The sequence below is a fragment of the Pelophylax lessonae genome (assembly GCF_965119305.1).
Source record: "Pelophylax lessonae genome assembly, chromosome: 13".
Lineage (NCBI taxonomy): Eukaryota > Metazoa > Chordata > Amphibia > Anura > Ranidae > Pelophylax > Pelophylax lessonae.
Genome location: NC_138780.1, coordinates 28,752,514 through 28,778,674, shown reverse-complemented (window position 1 = coordinate 28,778,674; position 26,161 = coordinate 28,752,514). Strand labels below are relative to the sequence as shown.

The 26,161-nt window shown below is 40.1% G+C and overlaps 1 protein-coding gene across 1 annotated transcript in view; it reads left to right on the top strand.

Annotated features, from left to right (window-relative positions):
* Window positions 1-26,161, top strand: part of LOC309569128 (cubilin-like) — a gene marked incomplete at both ends in the record, with an annotated part of 322,027 nt that overhangs the window by 120,375 nt on the left and 175,491 nt on the right. The window contains 7 exons of the mRNA XM_082274890.1: window positions 22,699-22,764; window positions 23,535-23,669; window positions 23,756-23,873; window positions 24,595-24,770; window positions 24,851-24,932; window positions 25,031-25,158; window positions 25,665-25,780. Coding sequence (XP_082131016.1) covers window positions 22,699-22,764; window positions 23,535-23,669; window positions 23,756-23,873; window positions 24,595-24,770; window positions 24,851-24,932; window positions 25,031-25,158; window positions 25,665-25,780 — 821 coding nt within the window. The remainder of the gene's footprint in view (window positions 1-22,698; window positions 22,765-23,534; window positions 23,670-23,755; window positions 23,874-24,594; window positions 24,771-24,850; window positions 24,933-25,030; window positions 25,159-25,664; window positions 25,781-26,161) is intronic.

Here is a 26,161-nt window from a genome sequence, read left to right as displayed (position 1 = left end):
AAAGCCAAAGAAAAGAAAACTGATGCAGTCGCCACATCTAATGATTAGGGATGGGCCGCACACCTCCCTGTTTGGTTCGAAGCAGAACTTCTGAACAGGGAAAATGTTTTAACCCGAACGGCGAACAGAATTGAAGTTAATGGGAGCTGAACAGTAAAAATCAAAAGTGCCCATTTTGAAGGCTTATATGCAAGTAATTGGCCATAAAAGAGGTAAGCAGGTCTGGGTACTGCCCTGGGGGACATATATCCAAAAAAAAAAAATCTAAAAGCAATCGTTTTTTCAAGAGCAGTGATTTTAATTATGCTTAAAGTGCAACAATAAAAATTAAAAATTTCTTTAAATATCGTGCCTGGGGGGATCACTTTAAGCGATGTCCAGCCTGGGGGGAAAAAAATTTAAAGTCAGCAGCTACAAATACTGTAGCTGCTCACTTTTAATATAAGGACACTTTTCTGCCCAGGGAGCACATGATGTCAGCACCCAAAGCCAAACCGTCCATTAGCTTCAAATGCAGGTGCCGGCCTCCCTCCTAAGAGAAATAGGAAATTAAGCATTGTGGCTTTCTTAATGGTCCCACTGTCTTCTGGGACCTCTGTGTGTCTCCCAAAAGGCAGCAGGGGGAGGGAGGAGGGGCTGCAAATGATGTAGGTCATCACGACGGCCTTACCCAGAAGTGGGAGCGGATACCTGTTTTTGACAGGGATCCGCTGCCCCCTCCCCCCCTGAAAGGTGCCAAATGTAACACCGGAGGGGGGGAGGAAGCAGTAAAGCGGAGCGCATCTGTAGCATGTATAAAACATGCTACAGCAAATATGACATTTCTAAAGAAAAAAAAACAAGAGTCAAATCCCATTGAAAATGACTCATGATTACAATTGCCGACACCTGGCTATTAGAAAAATAAAGAAAAAAATGGCATGGGGCCCCCCAGTCCATACCAGACCCATCAGATGCCCGTCGGATCCGAAAAATAGAAAAAAACAAAAATTCTCTCGCCTCTTAGGAGGCCTCCCGCCGTATGCCGGCGCTGTACTTTGAGGTTTCTTATATAGCCAAGAAGCACGGTGTCAGAGAAACAGCCATGCTGCAACTGGTGACTCTGCCAGTACTTCCAATGGCCGCAATGGACTCAGGCCATAGACTCATTGCCAGTGAAATGGCTGTGCTGCAAACTGGCAACTTTGCCAGTACTTCCCATGGCCGCCATGGACTCAGGCCATAGACTAATTCACTGGCCTATAAAAGGGCTCTGCTCAGCCCATCAGATTGCTGGATTGTCGTCAGCTCTTCCTGTTTCCTGTGCATTGCTACTTCCTGGATTCCAGTTTGACCTGGCTTGTTCCTGACCTGTCTGCTCTCTCTCCTGGCTTTGACCCTCGGCTTCGTCTGACCATCCCTGCTCCAGTTTGGCTCTCCCGTTATCTGATCTCGGCTTGGCTCACGGACTTGCTTCCTGTCTACCTGCCCTCCAGTACCTGATCTTGGCTTCCCCACGGACTTGTCTGCTTCTGGCTTTTCTACTATACCTTTGGCTTGCACCTGTTGCAGCTTCCTGTGTTTGACCCCCGGCCGGTCTTACACCTACTGCCTGGTTGTTCCTGGTTCCTCCTTGGACTGTCCGGTGTATTCCTGCCCAGCACTCTGCTAGAGACCGCCTGTCTCCCATCAGGATCCTGCCGGCAACCAGTGCTTCTGTGGGCGCTACACCCTCTGTCTCAACCCCAGGGGTGTGCCGCACTCAGCCGCAAGGGGAGCCCTCTCTGCATCTCGGCCTCCGATCAGGTACGTGACACACGGCCACCCAGCTATGTCACCTAGTGGCACTGCCCCCTTCTGATGTCACGTGATGTCACCAGAAATTTTATATATTTTGGTTTTAATACCACCTTAGGAATGTCCTTGCACATAAAAGGCAGTGCTTGGGAATGCTGTTGGAAAAAGGAAGCCGGGAGATCTGCTGTGCTCCTCCTACATTACTGGCTGCTTTCTTTGTCATTCACCCATCTACAATAAACTCAAGAATCAACCCCTTCCTTCCTCTCCCCTTGTGCTCCTGTTACTCTTGTCAACAACAATGTAGTGTAATGGCCTAAAAAATACATTCAGTTTCCACTCACCTAGGTAGGCCCTGCTAGTGAATTTAAAGGGGGTTGTACATTCAGACTCTAATGTCTCTATCCAACATTAAAGTTTTGCCTGTGTGACAATTTTAGAGAATAAGGAAGTCCAGTAAATTAGGGAGAATTTTTAAGGTATCTTGTTTTACCTTATATCCAACAGGAGCTGTGATGGTGTAGTTACAATTCATATTCGGACTGTAATTCCCTGGGTATCCCGGAGATGCAAAGTTGCCTTTAGAGTTAAAGAAGGTTCCTCCACACTGAACTATGAGAATATAGATATAATCAATACAGTAAAGATATTCATAATGACATCATTGTATGTTTAGGCATATATACTGTATATAAATAGTTCATTTTCCCTTTCAGAGTTCCAGGTTGGTCTTAGGCTACGACCCCACTCTCCAACCCTCATAGCAGAGCTTAGACCTAGAGATGGCCTACACAGGCACTAAATTCTGCTTCACAGCTAGAAGGGGAGAGTGATATGTTCTTCCTTACCCAGAAGTGGCAACACCACTGCATGGATTAACTGCTTCTTTAGTCGAGAACAGCCTTTCTCAACCTTTTTAACACAGAGGAGCCCTTGAAACAACTTTCCAGTCTCAGAGAACCTAAGATAAAAGTAACTATATCTACAACTCATGATACATTAGTGTGATGGTCAGTGGGAAGAATGCTCCTTACACTTGTGGTCATTCGGAAGAATTTCCCCTTTCAGATAGCTAAAAGGATCAATGGTGACAGAAATAACATCTGATTGGCAGAACTTTCTCATTGCTCAAGGAAGCCCTACAAACCTCTGGAGAAACCCAAGGGTTTTAGGGAACCCTGTTTGAGAGTTTTTTTTTTAATGTAATGGAAAAAAAACAATTTAAACTTTTTTAACTTAATATATATGGATATGTTTTGTCTTTGGTTGCCTTCAAAATCCTAAAATATTTTTTGTATAGAATTTGTATAGAAAGGATAGTGGCAACCATTTCCTACATTTGAAGTGATAATTCGTTATTTTGGTTGAGAAACCCTGGTCTAGATGATGATAAATATGTTGAAATGCTTACCTTATTTCTTTCCCTCACAGGCTTCCTCCATCCATGCTGTATAACTGGTCCCTGAAGCTGCTTCTTTATTCCATCCCCCTGGCTGTAGCCCCCTAGATGTCATCAAGTACAACACAGGATCAGCAGTCATGCATTGTATGTGAACATGTTGAGGGCTTGCCCACATACTGGGACATTGGAGAGCACAGATGAACATTGGCTGCCAGGGTAAGATTGTGAACTTTTCCAATCTTCCCTAAGCATAGCAAGCATTCAACCCTTGCAGTGCTGGGGAAAAGGAGCCTGGTCCTTGCACTCTACTCTGCAGAATTTTGGATGACATTGTCAACCACATAGAAGTCCATGGGAGTTTGCCAACTTTCTAGTTTTGCAGTAGAGCAGGGAGCGAGGATATACCGCAAAGAAGATGAATGTATGCAGTATCTAATCCAACTTAAGCCATAGAGGTAAATGTTATCACTCCAAATATTGACCAACATACACACTGAATAACCTATAAACAACTTTATAGTGTGCAGGCCTGACTGACAGGTAATTCTGATTGTATATACTAAGAGACTTTATGGATTACCTCAAAGTTTTCAAACATAGGTTAGAGGACATCAAACCGTTGTGTCAATATCCCCTTGTTGGCTCTGCATCTATGATTCTTTAGTGTCCTTCTCTGAACACTTCTTTACCATTAAGATAAATAAGCATACCTGAGCTATATGTAGCTTGGAAGCCGACCCCAGAAATAGACCCATCACTGACGAATTGGACCAGCATCTGGCTTGTGGAAGCGATGAGTGGAGGGATGGCTTGACTGCCGCAAATTTTATCCAACAACACAGGAGAGTTCTTGGTGGGACCATCATAGATCCTCATGTAGTCCGACCCGCAGTTAGGAGTGGACTGGATATTAAAGCTACTGAAATTTAGTGAAGCCTAAAAAGTGACACAAAGAAAATATATCATCTACAGTAAAACATAAGCATCACATATCTGTAACTGTAAACTGGCAATATGATGCAATCGATGACTATTCTATTATTTGAACAGTCCTTCAGAAAAAAAGAAACCATAGAAACATGTAGGATTCTAATTTCTGTTAAACGATCTCACAGCCAGCTCACTAGATTGCTTCAAAAAAGCCTGGATTCTTTCCTAGGTGTAAATAATATAACTGGTAACTAATATTTATGGGTAAAGTTTATCCAGGGAATATCCGATTGCCTCTCGGGGTATAAGGAAGGAATTTTTTCCCCTGCTGTAGCAAATTGGATCATACTTTGCAGGGGTTGTTTGTCTTCCTCTGGATCAACTGTGGGTATAGGATAGTGTATATGTGATTATATGGTTGTGTTTTTTTTTACTGTTATTTGTTTTTTATTGGTTAAGCCAGATGGACTTGTGTCTTTTTTAAACCTGGCTAACTATGTAACTATGTAACTCTGTAGCTATAGACATTTCTAGCTAAGATATCTCTCAAAAACATGTGGGTATTTTCCATTGATTTTCCTTGTAGTTTCTTTAGTAAGAAAAATAAGCTTAAACAAGACACATTTGGAGGAAGAAATGTTTAACGGAAGTCTTTAGTTTAATGCTATATTGAAGAAATTCAAAGAAACCTGTATCTGTGGATTTTGCAATCCCGTTACAATTGGTAACATACTTGTAAGAACCAGAGCTGTAAATTAAGCCAAGACCAATTTTGTTCCTGCTAATATCCTCATTCCTACTATCCCTTCAGTACCGGATGTGGGGAAAAAGAAATCTGGTGCATTACAGTTGCCAAAATAGGATCCCAGCCATGAAGGAGTCATGATAATCTGAAGACTATAAAGTGGGCTATAATGAAGTTACGTATTATTCCAAAATATGGAGCAATTGGGGGTTGAATGAGGGTATGAGGTTCAGAGGCATTTACATCTTAAAAGACCTACTCTATACCTCTGTCTCAGCCATAAATTCAAACCACTGCTATGGCGCCTCTTCAATGTATAAATGTGTGCTGTTCAGGTAGGGAGTACTTGGGAGTATTTGGACCTATTGCTTGGCTCTATACTAGTCAAGTCTCTTTTTATTTTATAAATGTAAAATTCAGGGGGTCTACAAAACAATCTTCAGATGGCGGTTCATTTTCACAGCTAGGTTTTGCATGTCTACATTTCCGTTTTCTCACCTGCCCTGATGGAACCCTGATCAACCAAACGCAGTCAGCATTATTAGGATAAGCAGAGGGATAGTTGGCAGAAGTGAAAATTCCTGTCTTATTATTAAGCAAAGTAGCACAGACACCTAAGAAGTAAGAAACAGACATATAAATTGTATTTAGTTACTGGAGGAATAGACTGATAATAATATTAATAATGAATTGGTGGAAAACTGGGGAGAGGGTATTAACCTTCTATTAGATTAAAACTGGTAGAATTTTGAACTTAAAACCAAACAAACCTTGAGTTTAATCCCTTTATGATAAAAAGAAAAGATCCTTAATTCATCAATGCAGTGTTACAACTTTAGCATGTGTTAGTAAAACGGCACGTATCTTTGCAACTACTTTGTATATCCAAGGGAATTATGCCTTGCTTGTTCAGGCCAAATTGAGTCTTCACTGCATGGTAAAAAGGACATTTCCTGATTTTTTACTTTTATTTTTTTCAAAGAAAACTGGGCAAAAAGTGAAAATGTAGCTTTTTTTTTTTTGTCAATTTTTTTTCTTTTTTTTTTTTTAAACTGTACAAATTCCTTTAAAATGCAATTATAAAAAAATATCATCCACACCTGGAATGCACAGAAACTTACTGCATTGATAAAGTCGGTTAATTTTAGTGACATCCAAGACGCTCAGTCCGATTGTCTGGCCAATAGACACATTGGGGTCCGGCTTGGGGACAATTGTGCGTTGGTTTGAAGTGTTGCTGAACGCATAGCTGGAAAATGTTGAACGGAGATAAAGTTGACATCTTACTATTAAAATATTTTATAACTTATCAGTAATTCACCAGCTAACACAAAAGTTATAACTTACGCATCATAATGCATCACTGAACCGTAGTCATATGGACTGCCCAGGTTATTAGTGTCCGCTTTAGCAAAATTACCCCAGTATCCTGTAACAAGACAAAAGCAGTGGTAATGTCTCTCTTTTGAAAACATGGCTGAATTCTCTTTGTGTAAATGTCCACAGTACCTTTAGAGATATACTGGAAATTGATGTCAACATAATTGTCACGATCACTTCTCGTGTGCTCATGGTAGAAGCCCAGGGCATGTTCTAGTTCATGTTGTATAATCCCCCTGAAGATGCAGCCACCACCCAATGAAACTGTCTGGCTTCCACCAGTTCTTCCAATATATGAGTAGCAGCTAGATATAGTAAATATACAGTTCAAAAGAGTTACGCTTTAATACCATTTAGGAGCCAAAGACAATAATTTTAATAGAAACAATGACTGAATCCGAGCTACAGATAGTAAACAATATCTCTTTGTGGTAAGTCCTTGATCTTTCTAACTCATATCAGCAGGTGTATCCCTATGCATGTGCCCAATTCTAGTAAGAGGTAAGGTGTTTGGGAGCTAAATAATGTTGTGATGGCTCCAAGTATTGAGTAATCCACTGCTCATTTTTCAACAGACATATTTGATTTTATTTTAGTTGTAAATATGGATTTTTTTCAGTGGAATCCTTTGAGTCTGTTGACACTCAGCCCAGATCCCTCTCGGTCAGTACCATTCTTCTATGATCTACTCAATGTAAGCAGTGATGGGAATACAATCCTATGTCTCTGTGCTGTTTCTGCTAGGAACAAAGAAAAAGGAGACAACCAAGAAGCACCTCATTGTTGGCTTGTGACTTTCCCATATATTTGGAAATGTACAGAGGAGTCCAAAAGTGTTTTTTTTTTTTTTTTGGAGGAAATAAAAAAAGAGAAGCCGTCATGCACAGGTAGGTGCAGTAAAGTCTAAGGTGTTTATGTTTTTTTGCTCCCTACTGTTTCACTTTATGTAGAGAACTGTGATGGACAATAGACAACCTTACCCATCATCAGGTGTGATGTTGAGATAATCGTCTTCTGTTGTAAGAGGCACAAATCTCACACAAGTCAATGCCTCAAATTCTGCCATGGCGAGCAAAATCTTATTCAGGTCACTGGGACCTGGAAACAAAGATAGAAGATTGGGTTTCTACAAATAACAAAAAGCAATGAATACTTCAATACAAAAGAAAAAAGAGGGAACTCACTGTAGTTGGAATCTATGATGTAGGGAACAGGAACAGTACCATTATCATTTTTGGGCCAAAGGCAAGAAGGACAGTTCATGGCGCTGCGGTCATTTTGTATCAGCATATCGCCTCCATACATGGGTGTTTTGCTATCTGAAGATACAGAAAATGGTTATAGTTAATACACTAAAATGCATTTGATTTAAGCTGCCCATACACTGTGAACTGGCTGAAGTTTGCAATGTGGGTGGCTCTATCGGTCTCCTCTCATCTAAAAATGGAAGAAACCAAACAGAAAATTTTGGAACTAACAGCGGCTGAGTCTAATCTAATCACATGCAGTACAACGCAGTGTTGGGGTATACGACAGAATACAATAGGCAACGGGGGGGATCTGTGCATCTGGAGGAACCTGTTAGATATTTCCATGTAGTCCAAAGGCCCAGCTTTACTCAGTTCCATGACACAGCACAGCCCTGCTTGGCAGGGAGGAGACCTGATTTTGCTCTGCTGCAGTATAGTAATTACTTACAGGTCTGTGGAGCTCATGTCTCTGTCACTCTGCTCTCTCCTCCTATTACAATGCAGCATTTACTACAGCATGGCTAACATACTCCCTGTGCTACTTCTCCCACCCCTAGTCTGAGCTCTACTGTATAGGGACTGCAGAAGGCTGATTCTATGTTCAATTAAGGTACTTTCATCACTTGTATTGAAAAAGAGTACAATTAAGACGTAGTAAGGAATACAGAGCTGTATTAATTCATGAATTTTTATCTGCCTGGAGTTTAGCTTTAATTGAAAATTCATCGAAAGGAGGTATTTGTTCAGTCATAAGTATCTGGATGAATATTGCCAACATCCCTATTATATATGCAAAAAGGAAATTCCCCTGAGTGGCAGGACTTTAAGGGCAACTAGACATCCAAAAAGTGATACAAATTTCATAAGTTTATTAATTGAACATAGTAAAAAGCATTATAAAATGCAAACAGTACATCCATAAATGAATACCATCATATAAAAACAGACATATACATATACACGGCTAGCATGGTACATCACGTGTCATAAAGGACCAAAATAAGTGCCTGAATTCCAGGGAAGACCTGACGTGTATTGGGTGTGGCGGCTGTGGCCTTCTTCAGAGGTCAGCTGGAACTCATTTCACTCTAGTCACTTCGCACTGGTGTACAGGGCCGTACATAAATGTTACCGCATTGGCTGTAATGCAGCACGAAAACGCCAGTTGGGGCAGGGGCAAAGCATGTAGGTGTATCTGGTCATTGTGTTGTAGAGATAATTCCCAAAGAATGGGAAAGCACTGTCATAAAGTTGATCCCGGACGACCCACTCTGGACGTAGTAATAGGATCACAGATGGGGCCGGTGCAAGCAAGATACATCTCCTCAGCAGAGGGGTCTCCCTTGAGACCACTACCTGCTGCTCTATATGGCTACATCCATTCTTACCCAAGGCGATACAGGCCATCTGTGATCCTATTACTACGTCCAGCGTGGGATCAACTTTATGACAGTGCTTTCCCATTCTTTGGGAATTATCTCTACAACACGATAACCAGATTTACCTACATACTTTGAAGATTTTTCCTTGCCCCTGCCCCAACTGGCATTTTTGTGCTGCATTACAGCCAATGCGGTAACATTTACATACGGCCCTGTACACCAGTGCAAAGTGACTAGAGTAAAATAAGTCCCAGCTGGTCTCTGAAGAAGTCCACGCCCGAAACGCGTCAGTTCTTTCCTGGAATTCAGGCACTCATTTTGGTCCTTTATGACACGTGATATACCATGCCAGCCGTATTTAATGTCTTTTTTTTATATGATGGTATTCATTTATGGATGTACTGTCTGCATTTTATAATGCTTTTTACTATGTTCAATTAATAAACTTATGACATTTTATACACATGTATCACTTTTTGGATATCTAGTTGCCCTTAAAGTCCCACCACTCAGGGGAATTTCCTTTTTGCATAATTGAAAATTCAGAACTAGAAATTACCAAAAAGGAATACACAGTTTTACTAGAGATATTGATGCTGATTTTCTACTAAATCCCCATGCAAAGTGCAATTTCCTTTTTAACAGTCTATTTGCCTTTAATTTATCAACCTCTTTGTCTCACAAGTTTTACTGCAACGATAGAGGTAAATAGAAATAATATCAGTCTTTTTAGAAATGGAATACTGATTTTAAACATCATTCAGCAATGACAAAGATCTAAAGACAAGAGCACCATATTTCTCCTCTCATGCTATTGGCTGGTCCATCAGTGCATGATTTAAAGGATCCTAAAACTCATAACTTTATTCATTATAATTGGTTATTGTCTATTCCCTTGCCTTGATTTAGCACCATCATAATGCAGAAAAGAACCCTTTGATTTAGAATAATTACCTTTATTAGCTTTCAAAATCTTGCTGAAGATCCCTTGAGGTACTTCTGAGCCTTCATTCTTTGGGGCTATGTATACAAAATACATGTTAGGCACATCTAGTGAAATAATTGCAAACAAAAAAGTGAACATGACTTAATTTTGTGTAAATTTTGAACCCATTTTAAAAATTGGATTATATAATAATAATAAAGGGTAGCTCTACAAAGCTTTCCCTGATCTGTGGAACCTCTGGTTGGGTAACTCTTTAATCTTGTTGTGTTTGCCTGAGTCACTATGATTATCAATAACACCATCACCTAAGTAAGGGGAGATGACTTTAAAAAATACCCTGTTGCCAGGGTCTAAAAAACATATCAATAAATCATTATATATAAAAACCTCTATTGTGTAAACAGCGGAAAGCTTGAAACGGCTGCTTGTATGTGATATCAGCAGCCCCGGCAGACTCAGAGCTTTCACTCAAGTGATATTTTAAGGTATTTCTCTTCACTCCTCCCCCAGCAGCTACAGGAAAGGTTTTGTGGGGAGGTTAGGGGGAGGGACGGAGATGCTGGGCCAGCACAGACAGTAATTGGACACTCCCAGTAGAGGGGAGGGCTAAGAGAAGCAATGAGGGAGGGGGCTGTGCTAGGGAAGTTATTCTCAGAGTAGTCAAAATGTCTTTTCAAGTTCAAAGCCACATTGCAGGTGAATAATAACTCATTTATAGAAAGGAAAATACTGCAAGCAAGCTTTTTAAAATAATTGATTTTTCTCTGGTTTTATATGCAATATTTTATTTTGGTGAAACGGTCTCTTTAAGGTAAGAGATGTTTACTATAACAGCTATATAAATGTAGAATAGGCTTTATCATGGGCTGTTCCAAGATGGGCAAAGAAAAATAATTTTATAGATTCTCTGGTCAGGCTGATTAGGGCCAATGAAGCAGTATAAAAAAATATTGAATTGGGAATTAGGATTTAGTATTAGGAATGTTATATAAAAAAAAAAAAGGCTAATAAATTGGGGAAAAGCAGAATAAACAAAACAGCTAATAGAGAACAGAAAGAAAGCAAAAAGGATTCTTTAAATAAGAATGTTAAAAACAGCTTACCATCTTTGTTCACTCCAAGATTGTACTGAAAAGTAAATGTTTTGTATCAATATCTCAATTCAAATAAAAAAAATAATGGGAGATAAAAAGTCTTGGCCCCAACCCATCCCCATCTAAAGAGATCTCCTCAACCCTACTGGAAATCTCTCAAAAGTGAGGTAAAATCCTTTCTTAGACAGATGATACCACAGCAGTCATCATTGGAAGAGTTTACCGTATCTCCTGTTCTTTTCACAACTATAACATTTTGGATTTCTCCTCACTTTCTGTCCTAATGGCAATGGTCAGGGCAATTGTCAAATCTCCCTACAGTGGACCCAGAATGTAATAAGAAGTTGACTGTTCTAAAATCTAACAGGATTCCTAAACCCCCACCACTTTATCTAAAACTAAGGGGGAAACAATTTTGGCTAGATTTACATTTTACTACTAGCTAATATTGTCAGTAATTTATTGGATGTTATGCTTTCCTAAATATAGTTGTCACCTTTCCCCTGTACTGTTCATGTCAACTCATCGTCTCACCTGTATTTGTGCAGATAGAGGTAGACTGGTCACCAGCCCCGTAACACAGCCCAGAAGCAGGAGGAAGACCTTTTCATTCATCTTGTTCAGAATTCTCCTTCAATATAAGGTGAAATATCTTCTCTCTGAAGCTTGGTGTGACACTCATCTTCCGCATCACCTTTTATACAGGTACCAGAGAAGATCTAACCAATCGTGAGATAGGAAAGCAAATTCTAAAAATGACCTCAGTGGACATGTATGGGAATTAGAAATGTATAATTATTTAATGTGTGACACTACGGCCATTATTATCTTATTATTATCTTGATGTCCCGCTGTCCAACTTCTAATTGATTGTCAGGGTCTACATAGTTAGTCAGGTTTAAAAAAGATACAAGTCCATCTGGCGTAACAAATGTCTAATGTCATAGAAAAGTTCTTGTGTATGTCATCATCAATTGATTTTTTTCAGCTAAATTCTAAATAAATTGGGACTGGAAATTTAATTCATTATTTTCCTCAAAATTCTACAAACAATACCCCACAATGACAATGTGAAATACATTTGTTTGAAATCTTTGAATATTTATTAAAAATAAAAAAAATCCCAGCTACATAAGTCAGAGGCGTAACTAGAACCTTCAGGGCCCCGGTGCAAGAAACCATGAAGGGCCCCCTGAACCCCTGGCCGAGGCCCTTCCCTTCAAGCCTGGGGCTCTTCCCACTGATCCTGGGCCCTTTACTCTCGTTGCGGGGCCCTTTATTACGGCCCTGCAGCAGGACCCTTTCACAAGTTCTGAAGTGGGCCCCCTTCCTGCCATCTTGGGGCCTCCCCACGGTGGTGGAATGCCAGGGCTCGGTCGCAAGTGTGACCTGTGTGATCCAGGAAGTTCACCCACTGGTGTCAGTATTTTTTATTTTTTGATATTTAATTATATTATTTTTTATCATTTTATTTAATTTTTTTTACAATGTCACTGACTATGACTCTGTCCATTCAGAAAATGAAGGAGCTGGTAAATTACATATTTACCGACCCCTTCCTGGTTCTCTATTGTGACACATCCCCTGCAGCAGCCGGCAGGAGAGGGGAGGGAGCACAGGGGGGGAAGGGGAGCACACAGGGGCCCAAAGACAGCAGAACACAAGTGAACTGGATAGGAGGAGTGGCGGGGTCCGCATACAGAGGAGCCAATCTTCTCCATTTCCTCCTTCAGCTACAGGAGGAAAAAGGAGGAAAGTGATTTCTCTACATGCTGCCCCCGCTGCCCCTCCTATCCAGGTGTACAGGAGAGCCGCAGAGGCCCCCTGGAGCATGGGACCCGGTTACAATTGCAACCCCTGCAACCCCTGTAGTTACGCCCCTGACATAAGTTACATAGTTAGGGAGGTTGAAAAAGACCATCCAGTCCAACCTATGATGTGTGTGTGTGTTTGCTGTTAACAGTACATTGTATACCCCTGTATGATGTGGTCAGTAAGGTGCCCATCTAATAGTTTTTTAAAATATCGATGCTCCCTGCTGATACCACTGCTAGTGAAAGAGAATTCCACATCCCCACTGCTCTGACAGTAGAAAACCCTTTACGCATCTTAAGGTTAAACCGCTTCGCTCCTTATTTTAGTGAGTGGCCATGTGTCTTATTGAATTCCCTTTCGCTGAAAAGTTTGGTCCCCATGCTAGGGTCATCAGCACGGTATTTGTACATTGATATCATATCCCCTCTCAAGCGTCTCTCCTGAGAGAATAAGTTCAATGCTTGTAGTCTTTCCTCATAGCTGATGTCCTCCATTTCCCTAATTATCTTTGTTGCGCTTCTCTGGACTCTCTCCAGTTTCAGCACATCCTTCCTGAGGAAACCCAGAACTGGACAGCATTCTCAGGATGCGGCCAGAACAGAGGCCAGAGTGGGAGAATTATGGTTTTATCTCTGGAGTGAATCCCCTTTTTTATGCATGCCAGTATTATATTGGCTTTGCTTGCAGCAGCTTGGCTTTTCATGCCACTGCTGAGCATGTTGTCTACTAGCACCCCCAGGTCCTTTTCCATCTTAGATTCACCAAGAGGTTCTGGGTATTCACAGTCTTTGCTCAATACTTTGTTGAAGCACCTTTGGCACCAATTGCAGCCTCAAGTCTTTTTGGGTATGATGCTACACACTCACAGAGTTGTCCTGTAGCCACTTCTTTGTTTTCTTGGCTGTGTGCTTAGGGTGGTTGTCCTGTTAGAAGATGAATAGCTCCACAGGGCCTCTCCAGACGGAGCTCTCTGGTTACTTCCGAGATCAACCAAGTTGACTGATCCAGTTTGGCCTCTTTCGCCTCAGGTCCGGGTTCTCCCGACTGTCTCCGGGTACCGTCAGGATCTCCGCGGCTCTCGACTTTCTCCATCCTACCATCTCCAGAAGTGTCGCAGAGATCTCCCGAATTCACGAGATCTCGTGTGAACACCGAGCTGCTCACCTTGCAAGTCTGTCATACTCCCTGCTTCGATGTCGGACCGGACTTATGCTGTCGCGACACCGCACCTCACCGCGCCTCAACACCTCTATTAAGGATGGTGTATCTGGGGAGGAGTGGGGGGGTATCACCAGGCTACATTACACGGATGGCCACTCAGAGCTCCTCCCCCTCCTCCTACGAAGTCCCTTCTATCCCGATTGCTCATTTTGGACAGTCAACAAGCTTGGAAGAGTCCTGTTTGTTCTAAACTTCTTCCATTTGATAAAAATGGAGGCCTCAGTGCTCTTAGGAACCTTCAGTGCAGCAAAAATCTTTTGCAGCCTTCCCCAGATCTGTGCCTAGCAATAATCCTGTCTCACAAGCAGTTCCATTGACCTCATAGCTTTTGCTCTGATACAGTATGCATTGTCAGCTGTGAGGCCTTGTATTGAGAGGTGTGTGCCCTTCCAAATCATATCCAATCAATTTACATATTTTACCACAAGTGGACTGCCATATATTTAGGGTTCCCCCTTGTAACGGATAAACCGGCCCCCGACCGGGTACCTCCGTTGACGGATGCTCCTAGTGCTTCCCGAGGGCTCCAAGCACTCCACCAGACACCATAACCGCCTCAAACCCCACGAACCGCCGCAGCTTGGTTGGGATCTCGCCATCTCCTACCCACCCTGGACCTACGACAAGGCTCCAGGTTCCAGTGGGTGAACCTCTCTTTCCCCCAGAGAGGGCAGTAGGCAAGGTACAAGCTCTTACACAAACCCTTACAAGAGCTTGGTGATTATCCAAGGGAGTATGAAGGACATAGCAATCCCTTGTAGCATATTCCCCCAATGAGAGACAGGTCTCTAGATTGAGGGTGAAGTATAACTCAAAACTTTAATGGTACAGCTGCTCTTTTATACAGTTTTCCCCCACAAGGTTACCGCCCAGCTGGACCTTGTTGAGAACAGGCCCTGACATTCACAATCCAATGAAAACAGAGTTTTACACTCCCATACAGTGTACACAAAGATATACACTGTGGGACAATCCCCCCTCCCCCTTAGCAGCCAATCCACATACACATCCCATAATAAGTTTATCCTAAGGCACACAGAACAAGAGAGGTCATTAACATTTAACAATGAGACAGGCACAATCCGCATTCCCCTCTCAATACACAAACAATAGGGAAGTCTGCCAATGACAGTCTGTGTGTCTCTCTCACAGACAAGCACACGGAATACACATTATCTAGGAGTCAGACTTCATGGCAATGGTCTATAACAGTCTATGTCTCCCAGTGTAAAGTAAGATTAAATCTTCATATTTCTATATGAAGATATTGCTGACAAATATTACTCTCCCATCTGAAGTAATTCAAACCATTAATTATCTGTCTTTCACTTCACAGTGACGGTGAACACAGTCACACCCCTTTTCTATATTGAATCAAGAGAGGGGTGATGGACATGGTGGTCTGGCTACCCTGTTATGGGGCAAAACTAGTAAAGTTGGAATGGGGAGGGGGAGTGTTGGGGAATCACTCTGTTCGTGGTGCTCAATCTGGAAGGTGTAAGCTGTGTTGTGGACATCCATGTGCAGAATTTATTTTAGGCAAATACAAGATAGGAGAAGGGCTCCCCTTTTTTCAGGGACCTACATTATGGGCATTTCATGGGCGGGTTCTCCCATCCTTTTTTTTATGTAGATTATGGTTTATGAAGGTAGGTGTTTAACCTATCTTACAATGTTGTTTGGATTGGAGGAGGTGATTCTTGGGACTCATGAATTTTGCAATGATTGGGGTTTCCTGTATTTTGATGTGTGTCCACAAGATGGCGCTCTGTTACATTACCTGGATGGTATCCTCATATTTTATAGTGGAAGCTTGTTCCCCTCCCCTTTTCCTGTTTTTTCCTGCAGTGGCTGCCATTTACAGGGCTTATGGTGGGAAGTGGCTGTATCCTGCATTCCACCCCCTGGATCCCCTTACCCCTCCTATCCTTATTGAATATGGAGGAGACGGTAGAAGATGTGCGGTTACCGTACGTCCCACCATTACTGCGCAAGCGTGCCATTTGCGCATGCGTGGTAGCATCTTCTGTTTGACGTTCTCCATCGCACTGACATGGACGTCATCATTTGGAGGGAGGAGTGAAGTGCCAAGTTCCCCTTTTTAAAGGGCTTCTGTGATTAAGGGCAATGACATTACTGAGCTAGAGGTGGACTTGGTGTTGTGCAACACTGAATTAATACAAGGTAACGAATGACCCAATTTCATGGATGCAACTGGAAGGGGCCTGCAATATGTTTTTGATCTTTGGTGGGTTTTCTCTCTGTTTATGTGAATAGATATGTATGGATTGGGCTCTTGCTTGGGCCAAGTACGGTGGACTCCTTGTACTGGGATTTTATCTGTAGAGGATAAGGTATGTTTCCTAATGTTCTATATGGGTGTCTTAAAGATATATGGAACTCAGTGTTTGAATGGATTGATTGAATTCCCTTTTTGGGGGTTTGTTCTACAATGGATTTGTTCTCTATTTGGGAACTATCATGGAACTTGGTAACCTAGACAACAATTAACAGCCCTTCCCTCCTTGTTTGGGTTGGGCGCACTATTTAGGATTGCCCTTCTCTCCCCCCTACCCCCTCTCTACATTTGATGAGGTTAAATTATGCTGTGACCTCTCCTATCTGTACATTCATTTGATATATTGGCAGACCATCAGCCTGGGACAAGTCAAATATCCCCTTTGAAATCACAATCTAGTTTGTGTAAGTAAATGTTTTGTTCAATGTATTTATGGCTAATGTTTATTATGAGGATTTAAATAAAGAGTATTTGATTTTGTTAAAGTTAGTATTAAATATAAGTTGGTATTAGTATGTTTTTTCTTTCTTTCTTTTTATAGTCACCCAATTTTTGATCCCTCTTCAACTTAATACCCATGTGAAAGCCATACAGGCGAAATGCGTTGGAAAGAGTTCTGCCTTCCATCTGTTCATCTATGTACTATGATGTATGGATTATACTTATTGAGATGGATTTGAATAATGAATTTTAAATTCCTTTTTTGATACTAATAAAGTATAATAATTTTATAGATCTATGAATTTTTCTATATGCTGAGTGGGGTAGCCAAGCACCGGAAAAGCCCCGTTTCTCTTTTTCTCTGTTTAGCGTTTGGGGTGTGGTGCTTGACATGATTGGCTAGGTTGATATAATATCATTTTTTTATGTTTTTTCTTTTTCTCTACATGAAAAATAAATAAAGATTTTAGATCTGTCTATATATATATACAGTGCCTCCGGAAAGCATTCACAGCACTTTACTTTTTCCACATTTTGTTATGTTACAGCCTTATTGCAACATGGATTAAATTAATTATTTTCCTCAAAATTCTACAAACAATACCCCATAATGAAAACAGGAAAGACGTTTGTTCAAAATCTTTGCAAATTTATTAAAAATGAAAAAACAAAAAAAATCACATGTACATAAGTATTTACAGCCTTTGCCATGACACTCAAAATTGAGCTCAGGTGCATCCTGTTTCCACTGATTATCCTTGAGATGTTTCTAAAACTTGATTGGAGTCTACCTGTGGTAAATTCAGTTGATTGGACATGATTTGCAAGGGCACACACCTGTCTATATAAGGTCCCACAGTTAACAGTGCATGTCATAGCACAAACCAAGCCATGAAATGCAAGGATTTGTCTGTAGACCTCAGAGACAGGATTGTATGGAGGCACAGATCTAGGGAAGGGTACAGAAACATTTCTGCAGCATTGAAGGTCCTAATGAGCACAGTGGCCTCCAACATCTATAAACAGAAGAAGTTTGGAACCATCAGGACTCTTCCTAAAGCGGGCTGCCCGGCCAAACTGAGCGATCGGGGGAGAAGGGCCTTAGGCAGGGAGGTGAACCAAGAACCCGATGATCACTCTGACAGAGCTCCAGCGAATCTCTGTGGAGAGAGGAGAACCTTCCAGGAGAACAACCATCTCTGCAGCATTCCACCAAACAGGCCTGTATAGTGAAATGGCCAGACAGAAGCCACTCCTCAGTAAAAGGCACATGACATCCCACCTGGAGTTCGCCAAAATACACCTAAAGGACTCTCAGGCCATGAGAAACAAAGTTCATCTGGTCTGATAAAACAAAGATCGAACTCTTTGGCCCGAATGGCAAGCATCATGTCGGGAGGAAACCAGGCACTGCTCAAAATAGGTGCTTGTAGCATCATATCCAAAAAGACTTGAGCCTGCAATTGGTGCCAAAGGTGCTTCAACAAAGTATTGAGCAAAGACTGTGAATTCCTAGAACCTTTGGGTGAATCTAAGATGGAAAAGGACCTGAGGGTCCTAGTAGACAACAAGCTTAGCAGTGGCATGCAATGGCAAGCTGCTGCAAGCAAAGCAAAAAGAATACTGGCATGCATAAAAAAGGGGATTCGCTCCAGAGATAAAACCATAATTCTCCCACTCTACAAGACTCTGGTCCGGCCAAATCTTGAGTATGCCATCTATTTCTGGGCATCTGTCCTCAGAAAAGATGTGCTGGAATTTGAGAGAGTTCAGAGAAGGGCAACAAAGATATTTAGGGGAATGAGGGACAACAGCTATGAGGAAAGACTACAAGCATTGAACTTATTTTCTCTGGAGAAGATATGCTTGAGAGGAGATATGATATCAATGTACAAATACCATAATGAAAACCCTGGCATAGGGACCAAACTTTTCAGCGAAAGGGAATTCTATAAGACATGTAAGGCCACTCACTAAAATTAGAAGAGAAGCGATTTAACCTTAAACTGTGTAAAGGGTTCTTTACTGTCAGAGCAGTAAGGGTGTGGAATTCTCTTCCACAAGCAGTCGTATCAGCAGGGAGCATCGATAGTTTTAAAAAACTATTAGATGGGCACTTAAAGACCACAACATACAGGGGTATACAATGTACAGTTAACAGCAAACACACACACTCATCATAGGTTGGACTGGATGGACTGATGTCTTTTTCAACCTCCCTAACTATGTAACTATTTAACTTATGTTTCTGGGATTTTTTTTTGTTTTTTGCAAAGATTTCAAACAAACGTATTTCACGTTGTCATTGTGGGGTATTGTTTTGTCGAATTTTGAGGAAAATGATGAGTTAAATCCATTTTGGAATAAGGCTGTAACATAACAAAATGTGAAAAAGTGAAGCGCTGTGAATACTTTCTGGATGCGCTGTAAATTAAGTAAAAAATAAATATATGTAATACATATAAGGGAATACATAGGAGAATACATATAGGAACAAGATGGGCTGACCTGTAACTTGCAAATCAAAATATATATGTGAATAAATACATTTAAAAAAAAAAAACCTTTTGTATAAGCAATTGTTGAGATTCATTAAGTTGTTGTCAATACAGCATGGTTGGCTGGACTGTTTCAATAGCAGTTCAAAGATAGAACCATATCCATAATGTGGATAATCATAATAAAAAAAAATTGAATACATAAATGAAATAAAATATAGCTAGATATAGAATTATAATATATAGACACAAGTAAAATGAAATGTTGACTATCATTATTAATCCAATATCAGCACATCTAGAACAATTGGAACAATTGTAAAACTCATAATTCAAACAAGAAAATATGTCATCATAAATTAAAGGGTGATCATGTGTAGAGGCACGTTTTCCAGCCAGTACTATCAGCTCCTTCTCCTCAGTGGTGGTTGCTGGTTCATTAACGGCAACAGGCATCGGTTGCTCATGACCAATGGTTCTATTACTTTCTCCATTTGGTTACAATATACGCCCATTCTCCTTCTTGACTTGTGACTGTAAAATTTATTGGTTTTAAGATTGCTTTACTGAATTAAATATTACTACACTATGAGGCTCTTTGGCTCTCCTCTTTACCTTTGCTTTTTTGCAGTTTCTGGTTCCCCAAGCAGCATTGCCAATAGTTATAGATATTATTCAGTGTTTATCAACCAGCTACACCTCCAGGCGGGCACAGTGGCAAAGTGGTTAGCGCTTATGCCTGGCAGCACTAGGGTGAAGACCAGGTCTACCCAAATCATTGCTCATGGCACTGTAGGTATGAATTATCTCATAAAATGGGTATAACCATGAATTGAAAAATAAATGTAAAATTACAATTGCCAGTCCCAATTTATTTAGATTTTAGCTGGAAAAATCAGTCGATGATGATATACACAAAAACTTTTCTATGTCATTATAGACAATTGTCAGGAGACCATGACAATCAATTACCAGTTGGACAGCGGGACATCAAGATATTAATAGGATAATAAGGACCATAGTGTCACACATGAAATAATTATATGTTTCTAATTCCCATACACGTCCACTGAGGTCATTCTTGGAATTTGCTTTCCTGTCTCACGATTGGTTAGATCTTCTCTGGTACCTGTATAAAAGGTGATGCGGAAGATGAGTATCTCACCAAGCTTCAGAGAGAAGATATTTCACCTTATATTGAAGGAGAATTCTGAAGAAGATGAATGAAAAGGTCTTCCTCCTGCTTCTGGGCTGTGTTACGGGGCTGGTGACCAGTCTACCTCTATCTGCACAAATACAGGTGAGATTATGAGTTGACATGAACAGTACAGGGGAAAGGTGAAAACTATATTTAGGAAAACATAAGATCCAATAAGATACTGACAATATTAGCTAGTAGTTAAGTGTAAATCTAGCCAAAATTCTTTCCCCTTTAGTTTTGGATAAAGTGGTGGGGGTTTAGGAATCCTGTTAGATTTTAGAACAGTCAACTTATCATTACCTTCTGGGTCCACTGTAGAGAGATTTGACAATTGCCCCGACCATTGCAGTTAGGACAGAAAGTGAGGGGAAATCCAAAATGTTATAGTTGTGAACAGAACAGGAGATACGGTAAACTCTTCCAATGATGACTGTTGTGGTATCATCTGTCTAAGAAAGGATTTTACCTCACTTTTAAGAGATTTCCATAGGGTTGAGGAGGACTCTTTCAGATAGGGATGGTTTGGGGCCAAGACTTTTTATCTCCTATTATTTTATTTTATTTGAATTAAGATATTTATACAAAACATTTACTTTTCAGTACCATCTACTTGGAGTGAACAAAGATGGTAAGATTTTTAACATTCTTATTTAAAGAATATTTTTTTGCATTCTTTCTGTTTTCTAGCAGCTGTTTTGATTATTCTGCTTTTTCCCCAATTTATTAGCCTTTTTTAATAACATTTCTAATACTAAATCCTAATTCCTAAATCAATAATTGTACAAAGTATGTACTGCTCCATTGTCCATAATCAGCCTGGCCAGAGAATCTAAAAAAATATTTATCTTTGCCCATCTTGGACCAGCCCATGGTGAATACTATTCTACATTTTTATAGCTCTTATGGTAAACATCCCTTACCTTAAAGAGACCCTTTCACCAAAAAAAAAAAAAAAATACAGATAAAACCAGAGAAAAATCAATTATTTTAAATGCTTGCTTGCAGTATTTCCCTTTTCATAAATTAGTTATTATTCACCTGCAATGTGGCTTTGAACTTGCAAAGACATTTTGACTACTCTGAGAATAACTTCCCTTGCACAGCCCCCTCCCTCATTACTTCTCTTAGCCCTCCCCTCTACTGGGAGTGTTCAATTACTGTCTGTGCTGGCCCAGCATCTCCGTCCCTCCCCCTAACCTCCCCACATAACCTTTTATGTAGCTGCTGGGGGAGGAGTGAAGAGAAATACCATAAAGTATCACTTGAGTGAAAGCTCTGAGTCTGCTGGGGCTGCTGATATCACATACAAGCAGCCGTTTCAAGGTTTCCGCTATTTACACAAGGGAGGTTTTTATATTTAATGATATGTTTTGTAGACCCTGGCAACAGGGTATTTTTTAACCTCATCTCCCCTTACTTAGGTGATTGTGTTAATGATAATTATGGTGACTGAGGCAAACACTGCAAAATTAAAGGATTACCCAACCAGAAGTTTCACAGATCAGGGATAGTTTTGTAGAGCTACACTTTTTTATTATTAACCCTCCTCTTATGTTAGGGTCAGAACCGACCCCTTTTCAGGTTTTGAATGTCTATAAGTATCACATAAATTTGTTTATTGCATCAAGATTTTTTTACTTTGTCAGGAACCTCTATTTAAACAATGTAATAGAAAAATAATCCTTTTCACTAAATTATAAAATACTGTGGTGAAAATTAAGACGTTCATGGTGTTAGGGTCAATTCTGACCCAGTTATAATATAGGATTATAGGACACTAATAAGTGCCAAAACTGAAATCATAAACACTCTCTCTGCTTAGTAACAGTGACAGCCAATCCCCTCTCAACCCTGTGAGCTGTAGTTAGGGAGGGGCCTATCTCTTTGCCTGCTTGTCTGCTTCTCTAAATAAAGTGAAGAAACATAGGACAAATACATTTCAGAGTTGCTGACTTTATTTTACCATTTTTTAAATTTGAAAATGAGAGGTATGCTATCAAAAGAAAGGTCTAAGGGGTCACACCAAAAATATTAAAACCAATCTTTTCAAGGATAAAGAAGCCTAACAAGGTAACCAAGAGGTAAGAAACAAATTTGATAATAAATAATTATTCAAAGGGTATTTTATGGCTGATTTAAAACACGGGTCAAAACCGACCCTAAACATCATGGATAGTAATGGAATTCTAACATAAGAGGAGGGTTAAACAATCAAATTTTAAAAATGGGTTCAATATTTACACAAATTTAAGTCACGTTCACTTTTTTGTTTGCAATTATTTCACTAGATGTGCCTAACATGTATTTTGTATACATAGCCCCAAAGAATGAAGGCTCAGAAGTACCTCAAGGGATCTTCAGCAAGATTTTGAAAGCTAATAAAGGTAATTATTCTAAATCAAAGGGTTCTTTACTGTATTATGAGGGTGCTAAACCAAGGCAAGGAAATAGACAATAACCAATTGTAATAAATAAAGTTATGAGCTTTAGGATCCTTTAAACCATGCACTGATGGACTATCCAATAGCATGAGAGGACAAATATGATGCTCTTGTCTTAGGTTACAAGATCTTCGTCATTGCTGAAGGATTTTTTTTAAATCAGTATTCCATTTCTAAAAAGACTGATTGGTTATTCCTATTCACTTCTACCATTGCAGTAAAACTTGTGAGACAAAGAGATTGATTAATTAAAGGCAAATAGACTGTTCACTTTAAAAAGGAAATTGCACTTTGCATGGGAATTTAGTAGAAAATCAGCATCAATATCTCTAGTAAAACTGTGTATTCCTTTTTGGCAAATCCTAGTTCCGAATCTACAATTAAAGCTGAACTCCAGGCAGATAAAAATTCATGAATTAATGCAGCTCTGTATTCCTTAAAACATCTTAATTGTACTCTTTTTACACTGCAAATGATGAAAGTACCTTAATTGGACAAAGAATCAGCTGTCTGCAGTCCCTTTACAGTAGAGCTCAGACTAGGGGTGGAAAAAGTAGCTCAAGGAGTATGTTAGCTGTGCTGTAGTGAATGCTGCATGAGAGGGGACCAATAGAGCCACCCACATTGCAAACTTCAGCCAGTTCACAGTGAATGGGCAGCTTAAATCAAATGCATTTTAGTGTATTAACCATATCCATTTTCTGTATCTTCAGATAGCAAAACACCCATGTATGGAGGTGATATGCTGATACAAAATGACCGCAGTGCCATGAACTGTCCTTCTTGCCTTTGGCCTAAAAGTGATAATGGTACTGTTCCTGTTCCCTACGTCATAGATTCCAACTACAGTGAGTTCCCTCTTTCTTCCCTTGTATTGAAGTATTCGTTGCTATTTATTATTTGTAGAAACCCAACCTTCTATCTTTGTTTCCAGGTCCCAGTGACCTGAATAAGATTTTGCTCGCCATGGCAGAGTTTGAGACATTGACTTGTGTGAGATTTGTGCCTCTTACAACAGAAGACGATTATCTCAACATCATACCTGATGATGGGTAAGGTTGTCTATTGTCCATCATAACCAACAATAAAACAGCGCTTGCAATAATACAATTAACAATTATATAGTATTAATTAATCATGTGTAAAAAATAGTGTGTAGCAATATTTCCAGGCATTGGGCCTGATGTTAGTCTGCCATGGTTATCGTTAACATGGACAGCACATTTAAGCTCGTTGCCCAAGTGTGAGATCTTAGATAATGAACAGTCCGGCATTTTTGGTCTTTAGTTTTATTGTAGGAGATTGGATGGGAGAAGGGAATGAGTGGGATACTCCGCTGGCTCAACAAGTTACAGAATTGGGACACTTGAGAAAAAAATGCCGATGTCTTGGCACCGGCTGAATGCCGACCAACGCTTACTGGCGCTTGTGAATCTGTCTGTGAACTGAAACTTGACTCCTGATGCTTCCTCACAGCTCAAAAGGCCTGTGTACTGCTCCCTGTAGTCTTCTCTGACTAAGGTAACCACTCAATGCTTGGAGCCATCACAACGTTATTTAGCTCCCAAACACCTTACCTCCTACTAGAATTGGGCACATGCATAGGGATACACCTGCTGATATGAGTTAGAAAGATCAAGGACTTAGCACAAAGAGATATTGTTCACTTTCTGTAGCTCGGAATCAGTCATTATTTCTATTAAAATTATTGTCTTTGGCTCCTAAATGGTATTAAAGCGTAACTCTTTTGAACTGTATATTTACTATTCCTAGCTGCTACTCATATATTGGAAGAACTGGTGGAAGCCAGACAGTTTCATTGGGTGGTGGCTGCATCTTCAGGGGGATTATACAACATGAACTAGAACATGCCCTGGGCTTCTACCATGAGCACACGAGAAGTGATCGTGACAATTATGTTGACATCAATTTCCAGTATATCTCTAAAGGTACTGTGGACATTTACACAAAGAGAATTCAGCCATGTGTTCAAAAAAGAGACATTACCACTGCTTTTGTCTTGTTACAGGATACTGGGGTAATTTTGCTAAAGCAGACACTAATAACCTGGGCAGTCCATATGACTACGGTTCAGTGATGCATTATGATGCGTAAGTTATGACTTTTGTGTTAGCTGAAGAATTACTGATAAATTATAAAATATTTTAATGGTAAGATGTCAACTTTATCTCCATTCAACATTTTCCAGCTATGCATTCTCCAACACTTCAAACCAACGCACAATTGTCCCCAAGCTGGTCCCCAGTGTGCCTATTGGCCAGACAATCGGACTGAGCGTCTTGGATGTCTCTAAAATTAACCGACTTTATCAATGCAGTAAGTTTCTGTACATTCCAGTTTTGGATGATATTTCTTTTTTTTACAATTGCATTTTAAAGGAATTTTTACAGTTTATAAAAAAAAAAAAAAAGTTTGATCAAAAAAGCTAAATTTTCGCTTTTTGGCCAGTTTTCTTTGAAAAAATAAAAGTTATAAATCAGAAAAAAGTGTAATTTTCACCATGAAGTGATGATTCAATTTGTCCCGAACAAACGAGGTATAATTCCCTTGTATACACAAAGTAGTTGCAAAGATACGTGCCGTTTTACTAACACATGCTATAGTTGTAGCACTGCAGTGAGGCATTAAGGATCTTTTATTTTTATCATAAAGGGGTTAAACTCAATGTTCGTTTGGTTTTAGGTTCAAAATGCTATCAGTTTTAATCTAATAGAAGGTTAATACCCTCTCCCCTGTTTCCAACCAATTCATTATCAATATTATTATCAGTCTATTCCTCCAGTAACTAAATACAATTTATATGTCTATTTCTTATTTCCCAGGTGTCTGTGCTACTTTGCTTAATAATAAGACAGGAATTTTCACTTCTGCCAACTATCCCTCTGCTTATCCTAATAATGCTGACTGCGTTTGGCTGATCAGGGTTCCATCAGGGCAGGTAAGGAAACAGAAATGTAGACATGCAAAACCTAGCTTTGAAAATGAACCGCCATCTGAAGATTGTTTTGTAGACCACCTGAATTTTACATTTATAAAATAAAAAGAGACTTGACTAGTATAGAGCCAAGTAACAGGCCCAAATACGCCCAAATACTCCCTACCTGAACAGCACACTTTTGTACATTGAAGAGGTGCCATAGCGGTGGTTTGACTTTATGGCTGAGACAGAGGTATAGAGTAGGTCTTTTAAGATGTAAATGCCTCTGAACCTCATTCAACCACAAATTGCTCCATATTTTGGAATAATACTTCCCTTCATTATAGCCCACTTTATAGTCTGCAGACTATCATTACTGCTTCATGGCTGGGATCCTATTTT